This window comes from Trachemys scripta, chromosome 1, assembly GCF_013100865.1.
Source record: "Trachemys scripta elegans isolate TJP31775 chromosome 1, CAS_Tse_1.0, whole genome shotgun sequence".
In the NCBI taxonomy this organism is placed as follows: domain Eukaryota; kingdom Metazoa; phylum Chordata; order Testudines; family Emydidae; genus Trachemys; species Trachemys scripta.
In genome coordinates this window covers 157,776,304-157,802,587 of record NC_048298.1, presented here as the reverse complement: position 1 = coordinate 157,802,587, position 26,284 = coordinate 157,776,304, and the positions used below count along the sequence as shown (strand labels likewise).

The 26,284-nt window shown below is 39.2% G+C and overlaps 1 protein-coding gene across 1 annotated transcript in view; it reads right to left on the bottom strand.

The window, feature by feature from the left end:
* Window positions 1-13,207: 13,207 nt before the first annotated feature.
* Window positions 13,208-26,284, bottom strand: part of NECTIN3 (nectin cell adhesion molecule 3) — a 123,377-nt gene continuing 110,300 nt past the window's right edge. Inside the window, exons 8-9 of the mRNA XM_034790849.1 lie at window positions 14,739-14,801; window positions 13,208-14,161 (exon numbers count right to left, since the gene is read on the bottom strand). Coding sequence (XP_034646740.1) covers window positions 13,985-14,161; window positions 14,739-14,801 — 240 coding nt within the window. The 3' untranslated portion in view covers window positions 13,208-13,984. The remainder of the gene's footprint in view (window positions 14,162-14,738; window positions 14,802-26,284) is intronic.

The following is a 26,284-nucleotide window of genomic DNA, read 5'->3' as shown; positions in this document are numbered from 1 at the left end:
AGACAGACAATCACTACACTTTTGAATGAGCTCACCCAGAAAAATGATAAAAAGGACAAACACCATATCACCCCTGCGGGCAAAAAATTTTCACAAAATGATCACTCCATATCTGACCTCTCAGTCCTCATCCTCAAAGGAAACCTGCACAATGCCTTCAAAAGATGAGCCTATAAGCCTAAATTTTATAACTTTGCTAGACACTAAAAAAACCAACCAACCAAAAAAAAAACCACACACACCATGGTCTTGATAAAGACATTGGATTTTAACCCCACTCTATCCCCTTTTTTTGTCCTATTACTGCAGGGTTATTAACAGGACAGTTCACCTTTAATAGGCCCTTAGAATATGTGCTAACTACTTATGCTAAACTCTCTGTTCTACCTTGTATTTAGCTGTGACCCTCTATCTTTTCTAGACCTAAAGAAAAGCTCCGTGTAGCTTGAAAGCTGGTCTCTTTCACCGTCAGAAATTAGTCCAATAAAATATATTACCTCACCCACCTTTGTCTCTCTAGTATCCTGGGACCAACATGGCTACAACAACACTGGAAACCTGTAATAGTTGATATCAATGACAAGAACATTTATGTTTTGAAAGAAAACGTTTGGAGTAGAAAAAAAATAGTTCCTTTCACTTACCTGCTAAGACCAGAGTTTGATTCTGCTTCAGCTACAACACTTGATCTCACAAAAACCTTAAGGTCTGCATAAATAGTCTTGGTTTGTACAGCAAGCATCTCTATTGTAAGAGAACAGAGAACATCCTGGCAGCAAAGGGCTAAAGCCCAAAGCTTGGGAAGCCCTGAGCACCTACAGCATTCATTGACTACTATCAACACTGCTCCATACCTGCATCCCTCAGAATTTGGTCTTCAGCTTCTGGGACCTTTCAAGTTTCTTTGCAGTCATTATCAAGCATCTTCAAAGGGTTTTCAGAATTCCTCCTACTGTGATTCTGAGGTCATCTACTTTTGTGTGAAAATAATTTTTTATCTTGAATCTTCACACCAGATAAAAGTGGAGGAAGAACTAAAAGCTAAGCCTTTTTATTATTATTTGTTTACCCAATTTTGTTTTAAAATCAAGTAATCTTTTTGTAATCTTAATCTGCTATTGTTACCATTCTGGGTTCTTGGGACTGTTTTATTCTTTTCTTTAAGAAAGTTAGCCAGTTGGCTTTATAAAGGAAATCTCATTAAATAATTGAGACCCTCCCAAAACAGTATAGTTAACTATCCTAGTGTAAAAATGTATAAAGAATACATAAGCCTCTGCCCCTATGCTTGAATGGCCTTCCGGCAAGCCATTTTTTCTTGTGCCAAAACTTTATTTTCATCTCATTATGATTAGAGCTCTTTGACCAATGACACCAGAAACTGAATTACAGTCTTTGGCTTTCCACATAAACCTCCTAGTATGCCAGAATGTAGCTAATTTAGCTATTGGATTGGAGTACAGAAATTATCTTTCCAAATAAACAGATGGTTGAGCTTGGGTGGTATTTCATAGCAACATGTTTGTTTCAACAAACATCATTCTAAACATTTCCCATTTGGTCTCAAAATTGAGGCTTTTGTTCTCTATCCCCTGCAATGGTAAATTGTACAGGATTACACTTAAAATGACATTTCTGGATTTATTTGGGTGCCTCAGTAACTATACAGTTTTTTTACATGCAATTGTGAAGTCAGGCTTCACCACATGAAGGCTGCGATGTTTTTTAAAAAAGGTAATTACTTAGTTTTGCAACACAACAGACTAATTAATGAAAAGTTCAGTCGACTGGTTGAAAATTTTGTTATACCAGGTGGTTGTCTTAACTTGACAATCATCCAAATAGGACAATTGCTGGAGAGAGCCAGAATTCCAAGATTCTTACTCTGATGAGGCAAATAAATACTTTGTAACCAATACTGCAGAGTAACAGTGGACAATAGGCCATACTATTATATAAAGGCAGCTCAAAGGGCTGTCGTGATAGTACTACCCATGATAGTTGTAGCTGTGACAGTTAAAATATTAAGTCTTATTTAGATTACACCTACATTTTTTGTTTCCCACTATCAAATGCTATAGTGACACTAAGAGCAACTTTGTATAAAACTGAGTTCCATTTTGCACTTCAAGCAAGATTTAATCTCTTATGTAAGAAAAATAGCGTATCCTCATTACACTTACCGAACTTTGAATAAAAGACAAAAAACACCATAAGTTCTCTGGAAACTAGCCAATAAATACAAATAGTTAATGAGTTTAAGTTAGTAAATACTGGCGACAGAGAGCGGAGGTACTAATAACCTAAATTAGTAAGGCACAGCCACACTGATGTGTTTAAGATAACCACCTTTTTTGCACCAGTCCAGGAGATACATTTAGATAGTTCAGTTGACTACAGCAGGTACCAGAGTAATTTGGATGTAAAGTTCTGTACAGTATCCGTGCTCGTGGATCAACTGAATGTTTAAAGTGATATATTTGCTATTAAAATAAAGATTCTGAATTTTCAATTGAGCAACGGCAAATTCTAATACAGCAAACCCTATATACTTTTTCCTCTTGCAGACCAGGATCACAAGAAGCTTTGATTCTTTCTGTATGGTAGACTGTAGTTCTGAAGTCATACTGGTGGCATCATTTTTCCAAGTAGAACATAATCAAGTTGGGGCTATATTCAAGCAAGTTATTAAGTTAACGTTTTTATGTACTTAGCACACTAGCTGTTCCCCATGTGTATCCCTGCACAATCAATTCATCCAAGGGTGAGGAGTTGGCGTCTGTTCTGCCTCAAAATCAGAACAGTGAACCAAGTTCCAATTGCACGTTCTTTATTACCGGTCATGCATAGGTGGCAGAAGGAAAACAGTCTGTTTTCTAGGCTCCTAGGTGGAATTTGTTGGACTGTCATTTAAATATCTTTTGACTTGGATACAGCGCAAAAGTCATCTGGCGTGAACAAGATTAAAGATGGAAACAGTAATTTTTTGTGTTTTTCAGACTATAACTATCAAATCACCATTTTAGAAGGCTCTCTGAATTCCTGACTCTGCTGGGACAATGTCAGACACATTACTCAGAGAAACTGTCCACTACCATGTGAAACTCATGGCTATAGAGTATGCCTACAAGAGCAGGAAACTGGACAGTGGCATTGTCATGTTAAGTAGATCTTAATATTTAAGACTGGCTGCTTGTTGTGGCAAGAGCAGAGGAACTCACACCTTGGCTTTGCTAAGATTGACAGTTGTAATTTTCATTAAAGGTAAGCATTACAATGCAGGCTTTGTCCATACTGTCTCCAGTAACCTGGATTAACCCTGTATGATAAACAGCTTAGCTCTATCCCTTAGCGGTATAGCCTATATCCATTCAATACTTTGCCTTCTGCTAACCAGGGTATGTATTGTGTAATCAAAAATCACTCGTTTCTGTGAACCAAGATCAGAAGCTAAGAGTCTTAAGATCAACATATAGGGATCATACTGTCATGTCAGTTTCGGTCACTGCTCAACTTTATTAATTGAACCACTAATTAAAAATCCTTTTGGTAATTTGAGTTTGCTTCAAAATTCAAATTTTAACAGCGAGCCAGGTTGTGCATTTTTAATTTCAAAATGGGACTAGAAATTACCTGAAATTAAGTCACTGAAGGGTTCATATAAAAATTATGGGAAAGGATTCTCTACAATTGGGAGGATGCAATAAATAAAATCTCCACGTATTTGTTCAATTTTTAAAACTATTTCACTTTCATTGTATTGCATTTTGTTTACTTCTTAGAAATATTCTAGCTAACGTACAAAAAGCCAATGTTTATGTGCATAATCAAGCAACTTTCATTAAACTGCTAAATTTACACTTGAGAATGCAATTTTTTAATTTGTTGGGCTACGTAAGCCACAAGACTCAATTATGCAATAGCGTGCTGTGACCCAGCCACTTTTCAATCTATGTCTCTTCACTGATCTTGTCGCCATCTCCCTTAGCATATTACTTACATTATTATTGGGGATAAAATAGCTGCATTGAGCTGAGTGCAATTTTTCTTAATCTAAAAAACTCATATTGCTAATGCCCATTGGTTATGAAGTATTAATTCATTGACAGACTGTGGTCTGTCACAGGTGCAAAGTTCATTTTAAAAATTTGCAGTGAATAGATTTTTCACAATCTACAGCAAGTCAAATACTTAAGAAGTAGTACATTTAATAATTTGGCCATTCATAGCATAAGCGGCAACATCCAAATTATAATTACTTGAAATTTCACACATTGGTAAACTGTCAGATGATCTTGGTTTTGTTCTGAGCTCTGCCACTGAACTGACTTTTTTTGGCCTTTACCAAATCACTTACCTCTCTGTCTCTCTCCATCTGTAAAATATGGATAATTACTAGCTACCTATTTCACAGTGATGTAATTAAGTTCAGTTCATTGATGTCTGCTACATATTTAGTGTTCTTCAGATAGAAGGCACTATCCAGGTAATACAATTTCAGTCATGCCATGCCATTACTGCATTTGTCTGACCTAAGGTAATGCAGCGATGAGGATGCCATGGTCCATTACAAGCCCAGGCAGTTTGCGCCAAAAAATGAATTCAAATGTATTGTATCCACCTAACATCATAGCTGAGCACAAGTAAATGCCGTTAACTATCCCGCCATCTCAAAATGAAAAAATAAGTAAGAATCCATTACCTCTGAAAACAACAGGGCGTTTTAAAACCAAATCCATGGTGCTCAGAGAGCTGAATGCCATTTTTTTTTTACATTAACAGTGACAAGGCCGTCAGGCAGTTGTGTTGCTTCAGTTCCTCAGAGGTGAAAATGTAGCCCAACTGTCATGTAGCAAAACTCTCCTGGACTCAATGGGGCCCAGATTTTACCTAACAGATTCATTTCTTCAGGTAGCCAACCTGCTAAATATGGTTAATGCAGCCAGTAGCATTCCTTACATGACCACGTGTGACTGACTCCTGGAGGATGTTCCTCCCTTTACTTGAGCTCCTAATCCGTTTTCTCTGGCTTTCTTTATCACTATATCCAAAAGAGGTGGATCACTTTAGTTTAATAAGCATGGTTAGTCAATTGTAGATGTTAAACTAAGGTATTTGCCATGAAGATCTTTGATATATGAATGTTACACACTTCTCCAAAATTTACTTGTTATTTTGGGGGCCCAGTTTAAGAAGCCTTAAAGGGGCAGGATTTTCAATAAGCGCTGAGTGCCTGCTATCAGACTCAAGTCCCCTTGAAGACATCTCAAGTTAGGCACCATGAAATGATGAATCACTTTTGGATATTTATTTATTTTAAGCTAGCATAGGTATACGAGTATAGGCAAGTGGGGTCATATCAAAGAGCAGCCACCCTTGATGAAATTATAGCAAACCTTTGTTTTCTCCTATATGCACATATTTAGGGACTGTTGAATTAAGGCACCACCTTCTTGTAAAATATAAAAACTCTACCCATTATTAGATTTGCCATACAGTGAAGTATAAGATGAAAACCTTTGTTCTGGATATTTTTATTCAAAACAAGTTTAATACATACACTTCAAAAATGTGCTATTTTTAAGAAAGACTATTTCTTACAGCTTAGGATAGCCTACAAATTCAACAATATTGTCCTTTTTATTTGTAATCTCAAAATAATACATCCACACTTTTTCTGTTCTCTCTAGGTATTCTGAATTTCTCCCCCAGGCCCTCCCACCCACATTTCTGAGTTGTGTGCTAATACTAAATAATATAACGTAGGCAACATTTCACAACTCAACATTCTAAGCCTCACTGCATGCATTACTGAAATCCTTTTTGCTTGGTACAGGTAAAGTCCTTAATAATGTACCTGCCTAATCATTATACTTGTAAACTCCACATTAATACACAATTTGCATTACAAAGTTATTTGCAATTTGTATGTCTACGTACCTTGAGCAACCTACTTTAACGCTAATATTTTTCAGAGACTTATTTGCATTTCTATGAACCAGAGTAACAATGGAACATTATGCAATTTAATGGTAAAAGCTAACATAGAAGTGCAGCCTTGTTGGTTAAAATCTCCCTGAAAGAAAAAGTTCTGTTAGGCACTTTGATAGAACTCTCGATTTCTTATTTGCAAAACTGAAATCAAAGAACTTCAAAGATGAAGCCACATCAGAAGACTCCAAGGGTAAAGGATTGTTTTCTGAATATTGGAAAGCAAAATGAAAAGGTTTAGGGTAAAGAAATTATTACATGTATTCAATTACACATGACTGAACCAAAACGCTTCAGTGGTAACAGTAAACATGGCAAATATAGCAACAGTTTTAAAACTTGCTGTACTATACATTCAAACTTGTTTTTCTAGCCAATAATGAAGTGGATAAAATGAAGGCTTTTTAAAAAATAATATTCATAGCCATTGTACTTCATCTGTTGCATGTGAAATTTCATTCTGTTCTTTTGATGTTTTGTCATGTATGTTAACATTTAGCACTTGAAAACTTCCAGCCACGAGATTTTCCAGCCAAGATCTCTCTTTTTCTATTTTACATAAAAAAAAATTTAGAATAAAAAGTTTGCTATTGGCATGGACCCACTGAATGCTTCACAGCAAAGGTTCCCAACTTGTGGCCCATGGAGTGTTGGTGGTCTACATACAGTTGCTGGCCACATGGTTCTGGCTCCTCTGGGTTATTTCCAGCTTTCAAATTGATTAAGAAAATAGAATAAACAAGATTTTAGTATTACTTTTCCACATAAGCAATTGCTGCCCTGTTTTGGTGACGTTATGCAATTATGAATGATATGGAAAGTTGACACAGTCAAATGGCATGACAGAACCACAAAAAACTCTCCCTGTATTATATGGTCCACCGTATGAAAAAAAATTCAGCTTACAGATTGTGTTGTACTGAGATATGCTTAAGTGCAATGACAGTGAAAAGCAAGAAGAATTTGATTTGCAAACCACCCTTCTCAGATCCACTACTTTCAGGGACAGTAACAATCTTTAATCTCAATCCTTGTACGTACACAACTCCCACCAAAATTTAGAGTTATCCTTGTGTGATGCTACCAGATTGGTATCCAAGTGCATTGTAGAGATATGGTGGGGAAGACGACTGATATTTGTCTCACAGGGGGTGATTGTTAGTGGACTGTTAATAGACATCTCCGAGGAACCTACACATTAAATTATTATATGGAATCCAGAACCATGATGGAAACATTTTACTGGAGAATTGGGGAGTTAGTAGAAAGATAAAAGTGTCACCTCTCCCCAGAAACAAAGCCATGGACCAGTCTATGATTTGATGCTCAGTAGGGCACTGTACTACAACTGACAAGAAGTTCATTGAACAGCCATTGTTACATTGAATAGAATACTATTTTGTGTAAACCAAAGGCAAAATGTGTATCTGCATTTCCCCCCTGCTTCTGTGGATTCATTAGTCAGTGCCTCCACTCAAACTTCAGGCATCAATTAACACACCACTTCAATGTTTCTGGTGCCAAGCAGTTAGTAGCTTCCAAAAATAGGATTATCAGGGACTAAAGCTATCTGCGAAGGAGACTAGGGTAGTAAAAATGAGCTTTGAGATGAGATCAACTACACAGGTCCATGCACTCCTGCTTACTGGTTAATAACTCCTAATTTACGCAAATACAGGAGACTTCCTGGATACCATCAAGTTGAGATGCAGAAAACAAGCGAGCAGGTAGAAGTTGGCTGTACTGTCCAGATGCAACGAGATTAATCAATGCTTATTTTAGGAAGTTCCACCACTCAAATACAGTCAAGTGAAAAATCCTTATTTGAGGCAGCTCTGACAACTTTTAGTAGGATTGTTGGGCTGGATCTGGGAGGATCACAGAGAATCAACTGACTCCTTACCAATTCATATATTTTCCCCCATATAATGTTATTGCATATGAGCCGTACTACTGTTTAAGGTAGTTATCCTCAGTATTCACCTGCACATCTACCAATGTGATATATGCCATCATGTGCCAGCAATGCCCCTCTGCCACGTACATTGGCCAAACCAGACCGTCTCTACGCAAAAGAATAAATGGACACAAATCTGACATGAGGAATCATAACATTCAAAAACCATTAGGAGAACACTTCAATCCCCTGGTCACTCAATAACAGATTTAAAAGTGGCAGTTTAACAAAAAAACTTCAAAAACAAACTCCAATGAGAAACTGCAGAACTGGAATTAATTTCCAAACTGGACACCATCAAATTAGGCCTGAATAAAGACTGGGAGTGGATGGGTCACTACAGAAACTAAATCAATTTGTTAGTCTCTAAAGTATCACAAGAACTCCTCATTGTTTTTACAAAAACTAATTTCCCCTTGCTAACCACTCACACCTTCTTGTCAACTGTTTGAAATGGGCCACCTTGTTTACATTTGCCTCCTTAACACTTCAAAAGTTATTTCCACTCCTTGTCAACAGTTGAAAATTGCCTACTTCCAACTTAAATTGAATTGGATTGGTAGCACTGACCCCCCCACTTGGTAAGGCATCTCCTATCATTTTATATACTGTGCATTTATACCCCCTACTGTATGGTCCACTCCATGCATCTGATGAAGTGGGTTTCAGCCCATGAAAGCTTTTGCACAAATAAATTTGTTAGTCTATAAAGTGCCACAAGGACTCCTCGTTGTTTTTGCTGATACAGACTAACACGGCTACCACTCTGAAACCTATTGCCCCCTTACCTATTAGGCAAGTGATGAGCCGTGACTTCTGCTTTTCTACCAAATTATTTGTTCTATTGTTGCATTATCCTCCTATCTTCCCCACCCACATTAGTCAGTTTCATCCATCTGTTGTATTCTCCAACACAGATTGCTCACAATGCTACTTGACAAGGACTGTTCTCTCCATCGTTAGTACAATGCCTGGCACACTGGTATCCTGATCCTTTACTTAAGTTCCTAGGTGCTATCATAACAAACAAAGGCAATTCCTTATTGTTACTATAGAAATTTTTTTTATTACCACAAATATTCAGTTTATCCAAATGTAAATACTTCACATACATAAAGCATAGAGAAACTTTTAGGGCAACGGCATAACCCCCTTCACCTCCAACTACTATAGTACCCTGCTTCACCAATCAACAAGCCTGCTATGCTTCTGTAACACACTGGTTATCTTCCTCTCCTTATCTACCCTAAGATTTAGCAGTGGAAAGCTGTGGTGACACTACATATTACTAACATGAAACAGGCAGTTTATTTACTTCTACACTTTATTACTGTACATTTTAGCTACATTCTTCCAAATCCTTTCTATACGTTAACATTAATTTTACTGTTTTTATCTGATTATTCACTAAGAGAATACTAGTCAAAATCAACAATAGCCATAAAGAAAGGTAAAGAAAATTCAATTTAATACGTTATGCCAATGGTAATAGTTAGGCAAGTAACTTAATCACAATCCACATGGTAATTAAGAATATGGGGTTAATAGTAACCTAGTATTATTCAAATGTTACACTAATACTGGAATATTAATACTGGTATGTTTAGACTATTAAATTGCAATTAAGATCATGAGCATATTGATATAGAGGTGTATTTGCACATTTATTGAGTGCTTCACAAATTGCAGTAATCTACCATAAAAGCCCCAGCCAGTGTGAATTAATGAGGTTCACACACAACCTCAGATACCAGGTTTTCCAGCTTTCAACATTTGTTTGGTTAGGGTTTTTTTTTTTAATTATTATTGTTATTAAACATCTATATTCATGAACAAGTGCTTTAAATATCTGTTGCTTATATAAATCAAACTTTCACAAATACTTTGTCATCCATCCGTCTCATCTGTGTGTCTTGCATAAAGTTTTTCTTTAAGAGTAAAGTAGTGAACGAGTACTTCAGCCAGATAACATCCTACAGCAAAAATACTTTTTATTTAGGAGGTGTTTGAACCACAGCCCTAGATCCAAACACACTTCCATCTTTGGGCCAACTGGGATCCAGATCTAACTTTTGCAGCACTGCTTACTGGGATAACATGCAAAAGGGCAAGTAGTAAAACTTCAGTTATCTAAGGTCAAGCAGACCATTTGATGTGAAATGCATTCCTCTCGTAACTCCATCAGCTTCAGCATAAGTACACTAGAGACTTGGCCTGTAACAAACAAAACTTCCATTCACGTGTATAATGATAATGGTCTTAAGGACAAGACAATTGAGTTGTTGGGCAGCATTTGCCACCGCAGCACATTGGCTCTGCTGCCGCAGCACTATTTTAACAATGGATGAGTAAGTGCTGCAGTACATTTTCTGCATCTTGGTTTATTTCATTATTTTCCTCCAGCTTCTCCAACCACTGATTTGAATGTTTAAGTTCAAGTTATCCCAACTTCTAAATGATTAAACATTGCTGCGGTGATTTTTTTCTATATAGACCTTTTCAATACCTAGTCTCCGTCAAAGTGCATTTCCTGTCGCATCAGGATGAAGTCATCAGTAAGTACCCAGCCACTTATTTTCCCCGCCCACTAGCTTTGAGATCTATAGCTCAAGAGTGCTTAGTAAATGCAAATTATTTCTATTCTGACCCTTAAAAGATAGCTGAAGGGGAAACAGATGAAAAGTCACAAACATCCTTTTATGTTCCTAGAACTAAGAGCGGTTAAGACATTCTCTGCCCATCAAATCCATGCTTGCTCATTTCTTCCTTGTTCTGCTGTCTCCTGGGCCCTTGTGAACTGAGAAGTTTAAGTCAGTGAGAAATGAAGCAACAAGCCAAGCTGCTTGATCTGCCATCATGCAAGGCAGAGCAAAAGGACTGGGGTCATTGCAGAGAAACAAGCGAGAGTGGGTATTTTGTCAACTGAAAGCTGCTCTGTGACTTCTCCCCACTTCTGTTTTTCACCCTCACATGTACTCTGCATCTATGCAATGGTGGCAGAACTGCTGCTTTCTCAGATTTTCCCACTGTTCCTCTTCCCTATTTTTCCAATTGCCACTGTGCATCGCACATAGTATACATGGACATATTATAAAGTGGTATTCAACACAAAATGCCTGTACTTCAGGCCCCTTCCAACAATGCTGGAAGCCAGCCAATCTCCCTACTTCCATCTCTGACAGGCAATACACAAGAGCTGCAAAATGAAAATCCTCCTTCAGTACTTGGAACCAATCTTGCTGCCTTCTTCTGCCACCACAGTTAATTGTTAATGGCCTTTGTATGAGATTGTGTCATGGAATCAATTTTACTAGAACAAAAGATGAAAAGTTAATGGGTTATGGGCAAACACACTGGAAACCTTAATTTTTTGGAGAGAATTTTCACTCTAATCAGACTTTTCATGCTGCATTTCATTGTGATCAATCTCAGCTTTCATTCTGCTGCATTGTCAATGAAATTTCAGTCTACCAGTTCCCAGTAGCTACATTCTCAAGGCTTAAATGCAGCCAGAGACCACCAGAGATGAGCCCTGGTGCCCCCATCTCTCCTCAGGGCTAAAGCCCCAAGACGCAGTGCCCTGCAGCTGAAGCCCCGAATGGGTGTTGTATGCGAGGTGGTGGTGCTGGTGCGGGGGCCGACGGTGCTGGGAAATCATCTCAGAATTTAAGCCCGGTACATACTGCTGTGTTGCTAAGCAAGTTGTTTCAACGGTACCAATAGAAAAAGCATATTAAGGTGGTGGTTGAGCTGGGAAACCTGACAAATTTATGTTTAGAAAAAACTAAGAAAACTAGGAGTGATAAAGACAGCAACTCCTTTTTCAAACTGGTGGATCTAAGCATGAAGAACCCTTACAGTGGGAACCATGCTTTGACTACCACTCAATATGTAACTTTCACTATTTAAAAATTCATGTTATGAAAGGCTGGAGATACTACAGTAAAATAAATTACCATACCATTAATTTAAGCACTAATTAGTCAGTTACTTATAAAACTCATGTTTTAGATGATTCACTAGTCACAATTTTAAAGACAGACACAATACATGCCTATGATTCTGTGCCATACTTATGATTTGCTAATACAGCAGCTAAAAAATACTCCAGTATCTTTGACTGTCTACAAAACCAGCAATAAAGCCATTGTCTGAGACGAACATGCACACTTTGAATGAAAATTAGCTTAAGTGGGTAAATGCTCAGGGGGATTTTCATTTACTCTTTTCAAATGTCCTAGTAAGTCAGCGATGGAATAAATTGTCTAGTGTCTATTGAGACACTTCCTTTGTATTCCAGAATATTCACTCTCCTTTATACCCTAGTATCCAAGTTAAAGTCTTTAAAATCATCTGTACTCAAGTGTCCCATTTTTTGCCCTGTTAAATTAGACTAATAAAAAAAATTCTCAAATTGACCACACAGGCCTATCTGTGCAGGTTCTTTAACAGACAGGAAACTTATTTGTACTCATCAAGAACACCACGCCTTTTCAACACAAATTGTATTTGCATACAGTTTTCCACTGTTACCAACACCAGTGCAGTTTCACCTGTGTTATTACACCAGACCCTCGCTAGACTGCGGGATTTCGGATCCATGCGCGGTCCCGCGTTCACGCAGGGACTGCGTTAAAATGAATTGCAATTAAAGTAATTAAATTTGGCATCCATGTCCGTGACTGCATTCTATGCGAATTCGCGCTATACAGATGCGCGTTCTAGTGAGGGTCTGGTGTACTAGTTTCGGCAAGTCATTCACATTCACTAGCTATTTCACAACACTATTGCTTCCACCTGCTCTGATCAGGGTTAGAAGATCGCGTTAAGCTTGCTCACAGCTAAGTGAAGCTCTTCTCCTGGCCCCTATTGCTACCTTGGGAAAAGCTCTACGTATTGTCACAAGAAGGAATTTATTTTGTCAGCCAACTATGGAGTAGACATTGCCCTAGCAAACAGGTAGCTTGCTTTTCTTCTGTACCTAGCACCCACAGCTTCTGTTTACTTTATTGCTAGACCACTGAGAATTAGGTCTTGGTGGCTGGAGGTATCTGAGTGGGCAAGATGGGGGTGCACATGTGGGGCTTGTGGGAATGTTTTAAACCAGATAAGAAACAGGTTATGATCTGATTCTAGCAGCTAGCAGTTTGGTTCGGTAGACTGAGTCTGGGGAGGTGTGAACTGGCAGCTAAGTGAAAAAAAACAAACAAACATGGGACCTGAGACTTGTGGCAGAAAAGAATTGAACCAACAGTTATGGTGTGGGTAGGCAGGCAGTATTGGTCCTGAAAGCACAGTAACAGACCAGCACCTGACTGTTTATTGGAATGGGGAAGGGAATTAGAAGCTGCCATCAAGTACGGTCAGTATCTCAGTCAAATTAATTTACCAGTGGATATGCTTCTAAAGTGTCTTAAAAGATTAAACAAAACCCCACAGACACAAATTTCTCACTTTACACAAAGGATGTACATTTTCCCTCCAGCTCATACCTCATTTTTTTGTACATAAAATTGCAATTTTATTAAGCATATCCACTTCGGGGGTGGGCGGGAAGGAAGACAGCGAGAGAAATCCCTAAGAAAGAATTAGGGAAATAGATTCTAAATTCATTATACGCACATTTGAATGACAGATGAATGGGCTGGCATTTCTTAAACCTGGTGAGGTTAAGACAGGCAGCTGAGTCTCTTCTTCTGGAGGATCCCTTCAGCTATCACCACACACTGGAATTTTAACAGTACAATAGAGATAAGCACTATGCTACTGAAAAAGTAAATCCGCAATCAAAGTCACAAATGCAACAGTTGTTCCAGAAATGTGTATCTTTTCTGCCTACCTATTTCTCACCAGCTCTCACCACATACAATAAAGAGTATTAATTGTCTCTGTACCTACTTCTTTAGAAACTGTTAAAACACAACAGGATACGTACTTGTCCTATAATCAACAAGCGTTAACTTAAAATTTTGAAAAGTCTGCAAGCTTATCTAACACCAATTTATTCTGTATAAAAATTCACAGCAGGGGAAGCGATCACACATAGTGTTCTCTAGGATTAATGTAGATTCTTCCAGTTCCTGGGTTTTGATGGTACTTGCTGCTCCAATCTTTGTAACATATCTGCTTGTGAACGGGGTACATCTGCTGAAGGTTTTCTTGGCCCAATGGATTTTTATCTTCATAATTAAGTTGCCTGCCATTTACTGCTTTCTAAAAATACAAACAATTCCGTACATTAAAAGCATCAGCAATTTCATTCTTCAAATACTGCTTCCACAACACATCACGTGAAGACTGTAATTACTAGCATCAGCACCCACCTTTTATTCTGCCATAAGCCCCTTATAATAGTTTAATGCATGTTCCTTTGTCACTAGTCATTCAATGAAATAACTTACATTACAAAAAGGAGACATGGAAAATACCAACTTCCAAGAACTTAGATACATTACGACTAAAATCAGTTTCCTAGTAATGGAAAACTAATATGAGAGACTATGAAAAAGCGCACACATTAAGCCAACTACAAAATGACATGAATATAAGTATTGGCTTTGGTCTTTTATTTCCCAGCCATTAACTTTCAGTTTGTACGGTTTGAAACTCAGATGCCACATGGACAGCAATTCTACTTGTTAAATTGTTACTGAATAGGAAGGACAAGTAATCTGGAGCTCTGTGTCAAAAAAAGTTAGCTAAAAACCCACTGTAAGAACCAAGATCAATCACCTGATTCTTTAATCAAGACTCAGGGTTCTGGCTCAACACATACAGTCATATTACTTACTATGTTCTGCAAATTTCCAGCTTCTTTCTCCTTGTATTGGCTTTGCAAAGGGAAGCGTTCTCGCTGCAGGGAAGAAAAGTTATAGTGAAAGTTTACATTGCACTATAGGAGAAAGGTTTGACACGTGCTTTGTTCAAAGCAGTAAAATGAGAGGAAGCATTCTGCCTTGACAAGTGTCTGACTGAGCATCTTTCAGAAGGAAAAAGGAGGTTGACGAGGCTTGCTCAAATGGAGTAGTTCGAGTGTACTAACTCAAGCCAACTATTGCAATGAAGACAACCCTAATAAGTTTAAAACTCACAGAAGGGGCACTGAAGTTTCTTAACTCAACAAAACATCTAAGCCTCAGCTTCATAGTTCACTGGATTTCTGTAGAGGCGAGTGAACACAGCAGAATCGTATTCATGGCCACTCCTGGAAGCCAAGTCATACAAAATTTCCACACACTATAATAGGGACAGGGTATTGCCATAGAATCTCATACCAATAATGCACTTCGCCTCATGAGAAGGTATTCAAATGTTAACTACTTATAGTAAAAGGGACTGCTATTTTTCTGATATTTAAATTTAATCAAACTAGGTAAAAGTGTTGGAGTGAATTAGGAATTGGAGTTATTTTTAATGATAAACTCCCAAATCACTCTGGTGCTTCTGAAAATTGTATTTAGCGTACACTACACAAAACAATTTCCTTTGTCTGACAAAACGAAGGCTGAGGGGGGATATGATTGCTCTCTTTAAATATATCAGAGGGATAAATACAAGGGAGGGAGAGGAATTATTCCAGCTTAGTACTAATGTGGACACGAGAACAAATGGATATAAACTGGCCGTGGGGAAGTTCAGGCTTGAAATTAGACAAAGGTTTCTGACCGTCAGAGGGGTGAAGTATTGGAACGGCCTTCCGAGGGAAACGGTGGGGGCGAGGGACCTGTCTGGTTTTAAGATTAAGTTAGATAAGTTTATGGAGGGAATGGTTTAATGGTAAAACATATTAGCCAAGGAATACCAAGCAATGGCAGGTAAATAGTATAATGGCTAACAGGGATCAGGCTGGAGACTCTTGCCTACATGCTCGGGGTCTTACTGATGGCCATATTTGGGGTCGGGAAGGAATTTTCCTCCAGGGTAGATTGGCTGAGGCCCTGGAGGTTTTTCGCCTTCCTCTGCAGCATGGGGCAGGGATCGCTAGCAGGAGGGTTCTCTGCCAATTGAAGTCACTAAAACACGGGATTTGGAGACTTCAACAACAGAGTCAAGGGAAGGGGTAGGGACGGTTGTGTGGCCTGCAGCATGCAGGGGGTCAGACCAGATGATCATAATAGTCCCTTCTGACCTTAAAGTCTGAGTGTCTATGAAAGTGTCTATGAGTGTTTACTAGCCTAACAAAGCAACACTGGTACTTTGGTACTTAACAGTGATCTGTAAACTAAAACCCCAATATTGAACAGTTTTTCAATTACTCAAGATGCTTTTATTGCACTTAACAGAGTATTTTACATTGTCAACATCTCCCAGAAGACTATTTTAGTTTTGCACATATTTTTTGCATGTGTGCTTTTTTTATTCACAAGTTTGTCACAAGTAAGGCACACGCTCAGTTAGTGAATTCAGATTGCTGAACGCATTCCAATGACCAAGCAGTCTCATTAGGTAATTAAATCAATTTGCACAACACTGAAAAAAAATTAAGGAATTTTATTCTGTTAACAAGTAGCTATCACAAAAGTGACCGAGTTTGAAGAAAAGGTCAATAGTATACAGCAATGAAGACAAGCAGAGGAAGAAAGAACTAGTTCAAGTCAAGGTACACTGTGATACTTTATCCTCCCATTTGCTTACTATTACATAAAGTTATATAGCCAGCAGTAGATCTTAGTTGGTAAACCAGTATCCCCTACATGACATTTATCCATGTGCAAGATTTGACATATTCAAAACTTATTCATAGGAAGATAGCACTATTTCCACACTATATACAACAGACTATTAGATTACTGCAACTGCTTCCATCTGATGAGCACCTTAGCTTGAGACAGAAGCTATTTGAACAACTCTCAAATTATGTGTAAACTAATTCTTAAGAATTCTCTGTGCAATACAGCATCTAATCTTAATCACACTGATCTCTTTTCCAAGGAGACAGACTAGAACTGGTAAAAGCTCCTTTATTCACTGTCAGCCTGATGCACCCAAGAGTGTTAAGATAAATGTATGTAACATCTCTGTACAGTACACCAACAGATTTCCAGGTGTTGCAAGGATTGTCTGGGATGGTGGGCAAGAAGTGGTCTTACTAGTATTCCATGGGTGTCCTCACAGATGGAAATGTCTGAGAAACGCACAGGGAGCTAACAGGCCCCTTTGCAGGACCTCTTGTGTAGCCTCCCCCATCATCTTAAGGTCTTCCATTTCAAGTTCCCCGTGCCTGGTTTTCCACCGGTTCCTGGGCTAAATACAATCCCTACAACTAATATCAGCAAAAACTAGCTCTTGAGAGGCTGCCTAAGCACTCTCTTCAGCTTGTTACTCAAATCTGCTAAGGTAGCCCCCGATCACTTGTTAGAGATCGTGATATTTTGGCCAGAAGCCCAAAAAGTGTTGAGAAGGTATAGCCTGTAGGAAGAGTTGTTTTTCTCCTAGAAATGGGGGCAAGTAAGTTACCCAGGTCAACACACCACTGTTGGATGATGTTCTTGTGTTAATACACAGAAATCCAATTGATTTCTGTGTTAGACCATTAGTTGGGGAATCATTTTGTTCCCATTTGAGTCTGTGGCAAAATTCATACTGACTATAGTGCTAAGATTGGGCCCTCAGTTACTGAAGTTTCATCTTATGTATTCAAAAATGCCTCCCTTCCAAACCCTATCTGAAATTCTCTTATCCAATTAACATCGCTCATTTAAGTTACCATGATAATCATTCCACTGTGGTAACTTGCATGAGGTCTCATTCCCTCTCTTTTCTGAATTCAAATGAAAATAGCCCTTTGCAGGTCATGTGCCAAGTAACTATTTTAAGATATGTAACCTAAGATTAACATCACCCCTTATTTATACAGCAAAAATTCATATTGCTGTACAAAAAGGGACACCATCCTGTACTATATCTACTTTTGCCATTACAACAGCTTACATCATTCCCATGCAAATTAAAAAAAAATTATTCAAGACAGCTTAGTCACATGAAATCCATCAAGTTAGAAAATAATGCATTAAACCCCAGAGCTTTCCTGTGATAAATCCGCCATGTGGTGCATTCTATGTCTCAATAACATTGCCAAATGTGGACCGCAAGTTCTTTAGGATGGGGATTATGTGTTCTAATTTGTTTTGTGCAACACCAAAACACACTGCTGGCTCACTTTATTGCATTCCCTTTCCCCTTATATAGGTCCTGTGACTACAGTTCATCTGAGTCAGTCACTCTGCACTCTTCTAGCCCAAAGAGACTTCATAGCACTAACAGTGTTCATAGACTAATTCATCTATTCAGCTAACTCTTTGAAACAGGCATAGACTCATCTCATGCTACGTCTACACTTTGAGTGGGGAGTGTGATGTCTAGACTGAGGAGACATACCCAGAATAGCTCTGATCAAGCTAGCACACTAAAATTAGAAAGTCGACACAGTAGCATTGGGGTCAAGCCTCTCAAGTACATGCCTAGTGTCTTTGGTAGGTCTGTACTCAGACCTCTACTTTTAGTGTGCTAGCTGAGCTAGTTAATGAAGATATGTCTCAAGCTGGGACTCCCACCCCTCCCCCAGCAAAAAGTACAGACATACCTTCCTCTTAGATAAAATTATTGGTTGTGGAGAGATCCAACATATTCACACAGTCTCAATTACTTTAATATTGGAGTACGTCATCATCTTTAATGTATTTATATGCTCAGCACCTGTGAGGTTCACCAGTAACTAAAGCAAACCACAACTGAGCAACTTGCCAAAAGTCACACAAAGTCTGTGGCAGAGCAAAGAATTGAACCTGGGTTTCCCAGCATCCTAAACTAGTACATCTAACCACTGGGCCATCCCTCCAAATTGGTTAAGAGCGAACCTGGCCCCCATTTAGAGACAACTAAGTTCAATGTGACAGTCTATTCTCAATGTCTTCCCCACAGGAGCTTGGCCAGCTTTTCTGCCGCCCTATGCGGCGGAAGGTCCCGCTCCGAAATGTCGCCCCCCACAGAGGTGGCAGAAGGTCCCGCTGCCGAAATACCGCCGTGGTCACCGCCCCCCAAATTGTAGCACCCTAGGCGACCGCCTAGATCACCTAATGGGTTGTGCCGGCCCTGCCTCCCCATCTTTCCTTTTAAATCAATGCTGTAGAAGGGATGGGGGGCAGGGGTGTGAAGAGAGAATAATAGCAGAGATCTCTGCATAATTGTTTTTTTTGCCTCTGTGTAAGCCATGTACTATTCATCCAAACTGCATAGTTGGGTGGTATAAAAATGTCAGTGGAAAAACTTCATTGTACCATTTCAGTAAGTACATTTTCTTTTTTCTTTAAAAAACAAATCCATTTAGAAATACAAATTAATACAGGACCATGCCAGCACTTATGTACTAATGAGAACTCAATACATATATTTTGACTACTTGTTCAAAGAAGTACAACTTACTTATTTCACTAACTTAGGTGAGCTAATCATGATACTTTTTGAAAAGCCCACAAGCAGCTGCTTCTGGGTGATGATCATTCTGACATTGTTGCTGACCTTCATACAGATTAAGGAAGCCTATTATCAAGTAGTAAAATTAGACAGGCCACAGTTCAAAACCCATGATTTGAGTTTTATCCAAATCCATGTTCCAGTGCCAGATTATACACGGTGTGTTTAGGGAGGAGTTTAAATTTCAAGCAGAACCATCCTTCCTAATTTATGAGCAATTTGTCTTTGACGAGTTCATCTTTTTGTTGTTTTAATATATTTCTTACTTCTCTCCCCCCATTAAGTGACTGCAGCAACTGGATATCCCTTCTGAAAACAAGATGTTGTCTAGTAACCAGTGAATCTAATCTTTTGCGTTGCTGAAATTTGACTAAGGCAGAGTGTCAGAAGAATAGTTTGTTAGATGAGCATTAGCAATAAAGCTCACAAAAACCCTTGAATTTTTTCCCTGTGCAATTTTTCGGTCAATAGGAGATAAAGTTGTTCACAAGAGAGCAACCCTTGCCTCATGCTACTGCCCCTCGCTGGGAAGCCCTGCTTTACACAACCCATTTGTTTTACACTTTTTCTGACAGCAGTTCACGTGTTTGTAAGCAAACTCTCTCAGGTTTATTGACTGCTGGCATTTAACTCTTTGAGATGGAAAATAAAAATCGATAAGGGTTTCTCTGTCTGTCACAACTGTATCACCTCTTGGGGAAGATGCCAGAAATTGAGGAAAGGTTTGAGAATGAAGGATTGTATGTGACCAGAACAGGCATCAATATCTTTTTGACTTCCCCACTTAAAGTTATCTGGCATTAGTTTCTCTAGCTGTCTCTTATCTACTGCTAATACTATTATGGGTTTGTTTCAATGGATATGAAAACACATTGTATTTTCTTTTTTGATGAGAACAACCATATACAAAATCCAAGTGTTTATATGGGGAGGGGGGTGTGTGTGTGGTGGGGGGTGCTATGCACCAGACTTTGGTGGAACCGCTAGAAATTTTTTCCATGATTTTCATTTATACTGTAGTTTTCCCTGGTAACTATTTTTAAAGGCCCCCAAAGCCATATCACATAATGCAGCAGATCATATCACATGACACTGGTCACTCCCTAAAGAGGAGTCAGATTGGCTTAGTGCTAAAATGGAATATCTCCATGGAGGCAAACACCTGAAGTAACTATATTTTGATTCAGTAAGAGACCTTGCTTCCTCTTCATCACAGCTGAGCCATGCTCTAGTGTGGGGTTATTGAGTACTGTGCTATTGGTGATACTGCTGGCTAAAAAAAAAAAAAAAGTCAAAGACAAACCTCTTTATGGTTGAAGAACCATTAAAAATGTGCTTTTCACAAGTAGGCACTGAACCAACAAGAGGTGAAGCCATTTTAGATTTGTTATTGGTGAGTAGTGAGGATCTCATAGAAGAACTGGAAATAGGGGACAACCTTGGTTCATGTCATCATGAGCTAATTCAGTTTAAACTAAATGGAAGGATAAACAAAAATAGATCTGAAACTAGGGTCCTTGATTTCAAAAAGGCTAATTATAAAAAATTAAGGGAATTAATTAGGGAAATGGACTGGACAGAAGAACTCAAGGATCCGAACGTGGAAGTGGCTTGGACTTACTTTAAATCAAAGTTGCAGAAACTATCCGAAGACTGCATCCCAAGCAAGGGGAAAAAATTCATAGGGAAAAGTGGCAGGCCAAGCTGGATGAGCAAACAAGTTATCAAGAGAAAGCAGAAAGGCTGTGAGGAATAGAAGATGGGCTGGATCAACAAGGAAAGCTCTCTCTTGGTGTTTAGAAAGTATAGAGATAAAGTGAAAACTGTCAAAAGCCAAGCAGAGTTGAACCTTGCAAAGGACAGTAAAACCAACAGTAAAAGGTTTGATAGCCATATAAATAAAAAGAAAACATGGAAAGAAGTGGGACCACTAAGCATGGAGGATGAGGTAGAGATTAAAGATAATCTAGCCATGGCCAAACACCTAAATACTTTGCCTCAGTTTTTTATAAGGCAAATGAAGAGCGCAGGGGTAATGGCAGGGTGGCTAATGGGAACAAGGATATGGAAGTAGAAATTACCACATCTGAGGTGGAACTCAAACTCATCTTAATGGGACTAAATCAGGGGCCTGAATAATCTCCATCCAAGAATATTCAAGGAACTGGCACATGAAATAGCTCAATAGCAAGGATTTTTAATAAATCAATAAACTCAGGGTCTCACCTTATAAATGGAGAATTGCTAATGTAGTTATTCTTTTTAAGAAAGGGGAAAAAAGTAATCTGGGAAACTAGAGGCCTGTAAATTTGATCTCAATTGTATGCAAGGGTCTTGGAACAAATTTTGAAAGAGAAAATAGTTAAGGCCATAGAGGTGAACGGTAATTGGGATAAAATACAACATGGTTTTACAAGAGAGATTGTTCCAAACCAACCCAATTCCCCTCTTTGAGAATATAACTGATTTTTTTTTAGACAAAGGAAATGCAGTAGATCTACTCTACATGGATTTCAATAGGGCATTTGATACAGTTCCACATATGAAATTAGTTAAATTGGAGAAAATGGGGATTAATATGAGAATTCAAAAGTGGATAAGGAAATGGTTAAAGGGGAGACTACAACAAGTCATACTGAAAGGTGAAATGTCAGGCTGGTGGGCATTGACACAAAAAGTGGGAGTGTGCTAATAAAATTTGTGGATGACACAAAGTTGGCAGTATTGCCAATACGAAGGAGGACCAGAATGCCATAAAAGATCTGGATGACCCTGAAAACTGGAATAGAAGAAATGGCATGACGTTTAACAGTGCAAAGTCACACACTTAGGGACTAACAAGAATTTTTGCTATAAAACTTACTCCTGGGAGAACTCTGCACACCCACCTCCCCCGTCCAAAAAAATCAAAATTCTGCATATTTTATTTAGCAAAATCACATAATATAATCACACAAGTTTCAATTACTTTGGTAATTTATTTCAAAATACCTGTCAGCAAGTATGCCTGTAACAATACAGACAACAAAAAAAGATTCAAGAAACATTTTTTGACAAATAGATTCCTTACTAGGCATATTAATACAGAACTCTGAGTAATAATTCAGTTAAACTACAATACAGAAATGTATTTCCTGCACCCCTGAGATGAAATGCAAAGGCTTGGGGGAGTCAGGGGTAATGGAGGAGCTGAGGGAGAGGGAAGTAATTGCTGGGAAGGAGCCTGCGTGTGAACTCGGAGGGTTGCTAGATATGGGTGGGACAAGTATGGAACAGGGGTTTTTTGGGAGGGGAGAGGATTGTTAGGGACCCTCCCCCATGCAGACCTTGGCTGACCCCTAGCCTCTCCCATTCAGTCAGGAACATCTGTCCCTGTCCCCAGGTGTCCCTGCACCCCAACCCAGCAACTCCCACTTCCCCTTTCTACAGTTGGCATTTTTCTGTGATCAAATAAATTTGTTATCCTCCATATCTACCATGAGCTGAACATTTTACACATGCATCCGTGAACGTCTCTGAATGAAAAGTACAGTCTGGAATGGCAAATTCAAGTAGTTATTACTATATAAAGAAGGATATGGGTGGTTAATGGCATTTATTTACAGTGCATTGTACAGGTGCTATAGAATTACAGTGCCAATTCTATAGCACCTGTTAGCGACCTCTACTGCTGCTATAGTTGCATAATTTCCCTTTTGTGTTGAAAATGAGAAATCTGTACCATCATAACCGAGGGATGGAAGCTAACAGTTCTGTCCAACCAACTGCCCTGTATAAAGATTACTGCCTACTTTTATCTCACAGTTTAGAGGAGTATGTTCATGAATACAGTGTTCATGAAGAATAGCAGGCATTCAATAAATACATAGGACAATCCCTGATCTATCTGGGGTAAGTCAGTGAAGCTTTGTTGACATGAATGTGGCTAAATCAATTTATGCCAGCTAGAAACCTGTCATACTGCATGTGCAAGGAGAAGGATAAATTATCTGTAGCAAAATGTAGGTCAAAAAAGCTGAAGTGTGATGTGACAAGGAAGCAACACAGCAAATTCACAGTTACTGACAATGGAAAAGGGAGATGTACGAAACTTGCAGAGAACAAAGCAGCAAGGAAATCATGGCCAGCAGAGCGCACGGGGGAGGGGGGGAGAGAGAGACTGAGCTCGAAAAAAGAGAAGAGCATTAGAAAAAGCCCAAGGCATGCAGAGAAAGTTAAAGAAAAAAATGCTGTTTTGAGAGGAGAATCACAGCCTATTTACAGGGAAAGAAACAATTTAAATGATTGTAACAAAAGGAATTCCTGTTGTGCTCCTGAACAGATCATAGTACTGCCACCGGGGAGTCAATAATGCTGCCAACTCAGGTTTTGGACTGTTAAGAGTTGGGAGCACTGTAGAAATGAGACACTCACCTCCTGTCATCATACCTTCTGAGCAAACGACTTGTTCAGAGATTCCTGCCTTGACATCCCAGCTATTGTAAACAAATGTCTGAACTTAAGTTCATACATGGAGAAACATTCTTCATCTTTCCTCCAACGCACATCATGTCTTTTGTAAGTGACCAGTATGCAATGTCATGACCATTTTTCTATTATTGCCTTTGTCTTAGATTGTTTCCAACAGGCATTTTTCTAATTATGGCTGTACACATTGAGAGAAGCCACTGGGATTTGGAATCAAAAGCATTATGCTGGGAAGACCTTATGCTATAGTAGGAAATAGAAACATGTAAAGGGTTATGCAGAATATGAACAATTATTTAGTTCACAGAAAGCAAATCCACCCATAGTGATGTTCACAAGTAGGGACACAAAGTTCAATGTTAACATCTGTAGTACATAAAAGAAGAATTACATGAGAAATGTAGGTCAGCTGTTTACCACAGCAAAGGATGGCAACAAACAGAAAAAAGTTATTTCCGAATCAAACATAATGGGCCACGTAAAGGGATGAGATCACGTGAAATGTTTTTGAAGTGGCCAGTGCTGAAAAAGGAATGTAATTATGGCTCACAATGTGCAATCCTGCAGGTTAGTAAGGAAAAGGATTTTTCTGACCAAGAACATGGAAGTTTACTATACATCCAGGTGATGACCTAGCACAGGGGTGGCCAACCTGTGGTTCTGCAACCACATGTGGCTCTTCAGAAGTTCATATGCGGCTCCTTGTATAGGCACCAACTCTGGGGATGGCGCTACAGGCACCAACTTTCCAATGTGCCGGAGGGTGCTCACTGCTCAACCCCTGGCTCTGCCACAGGCCCTGCCCCCCACTCCACCCCTTCCTAGACCCTTCCCTCAGCCTGCAGCACCCTCGCTCCTCCCCTCTCTCCCCCAGAGCCTCCTGCATGCCACGAAATAGCTGATTGGGAGGTGGGAGAGGGAGGTGCTGATCAGCAGGGCTGCCAGTGGGTGGGAGTCACTGGGAGAGGCGGGGGAGAACTGATGTGGGGACTGCTGTGGCTCTTTGGCAATGTAGATTTGTAAATTCTGGCTCCCTCTCAGGCTCAGATTGGCCACCCCTGACCTAGCAGGTAACATTACCTAAAAATGGCAGAGTAATGCAAAGGCAGCTGGAAAATGAATAAGGCTATCACATATGACCAGCTGGATCAACACCACATTTTGAGAAAGCAAAGGAAATTCATACAGTAACAGATTATGGAATGGGAAAATGGTAACATCATATGGATGAGGCTTTATTACAAGTCTAAGATCTCCAATATTAATGGAAGGAGGATTACATGACAAAGTGCAAAGAAGATGACATGTGTGGGGACACATATGGTGCCTGTATAAACACTGGGAAGATTAAGTGTCTGAAAGGAGAGAGGGAAGACTTCAAGGCATGAAGAAGAGCAGCTGCATGAACAGGAATAGAATTTCAAGAATGGCAGAGAAGGAATATATTGTGATAAGGAGGGTTCATCACATTTGGAAGAGAATAAATGTAAGTATACTCTGTATTGCCATATTCTGTGCTATGTAAGGGTACAAAAACAAAGTAACCATGCAAGAGAATGCTGGGGAAGAGCTAACTAAAAAGCAAACAAGGATTCCAAGAGAGCTCTTACTGAAGTTAAATAACTGCTTACAAAGAACTGCTAAGGATTTAAAAACGATTATAATCTGAACAGTAATAATCAGCATCAGTGCCTGACTTCTACAAACAGGTATGGATAAATCCAAGAGATACAAAGTCAGCCATCAGACCCCAGGCCTGGAATGGCACAGCGTCGCTTTGTTCACATAAATCTGTCATGAACAAAAGCAGATTATAGTCTCCCTAGCAATAGAAAAATAGGCACTATGAAGCATTCGCTCACTTTTTTAGAGATGCAAGTACATAACATGAATCTTGAAAAAAGCAACAGAGGGTCCTGTGGCACCTTTAAGACTAACGGAAGTATTGGGAGCATAAGCTTTCGTGGGTAAGAACCTCACTTCTTCAGGTGCAAATAATGGAAATCTCCAGAGGCAGGTATAAATCAGTATGAAGATAACGAGGTTAGTTCAATCAGGGAGGGTGAGGTGCTCTGCTAGCAGTTGAGGTGTGAACACCAAGGAGAAACTGCTTCTGTAGTTGGATAGCCATTCGCAGTCTGTTTAATCCTGATCTGATGGTGTCAAATTTGCAAATGAACTGGAGCTCAGCAGTTTCTCTTTGGAGTCTGGTCCTGAAGTTTTTTTGCTGTAAGATGGCTACCTTTACATCTGCTATTGTATGGCCAGGGAGGTTGAAGTGTTCTCCTACAGGTTTTTGTATATTGCCATTCCTGATATCTGACTTGTGTCCATTTATCCTCTTGCGTAGTGACTGTCCAGTTTGGCCAATGTACATAACAGAGGGGCATTGCTGGC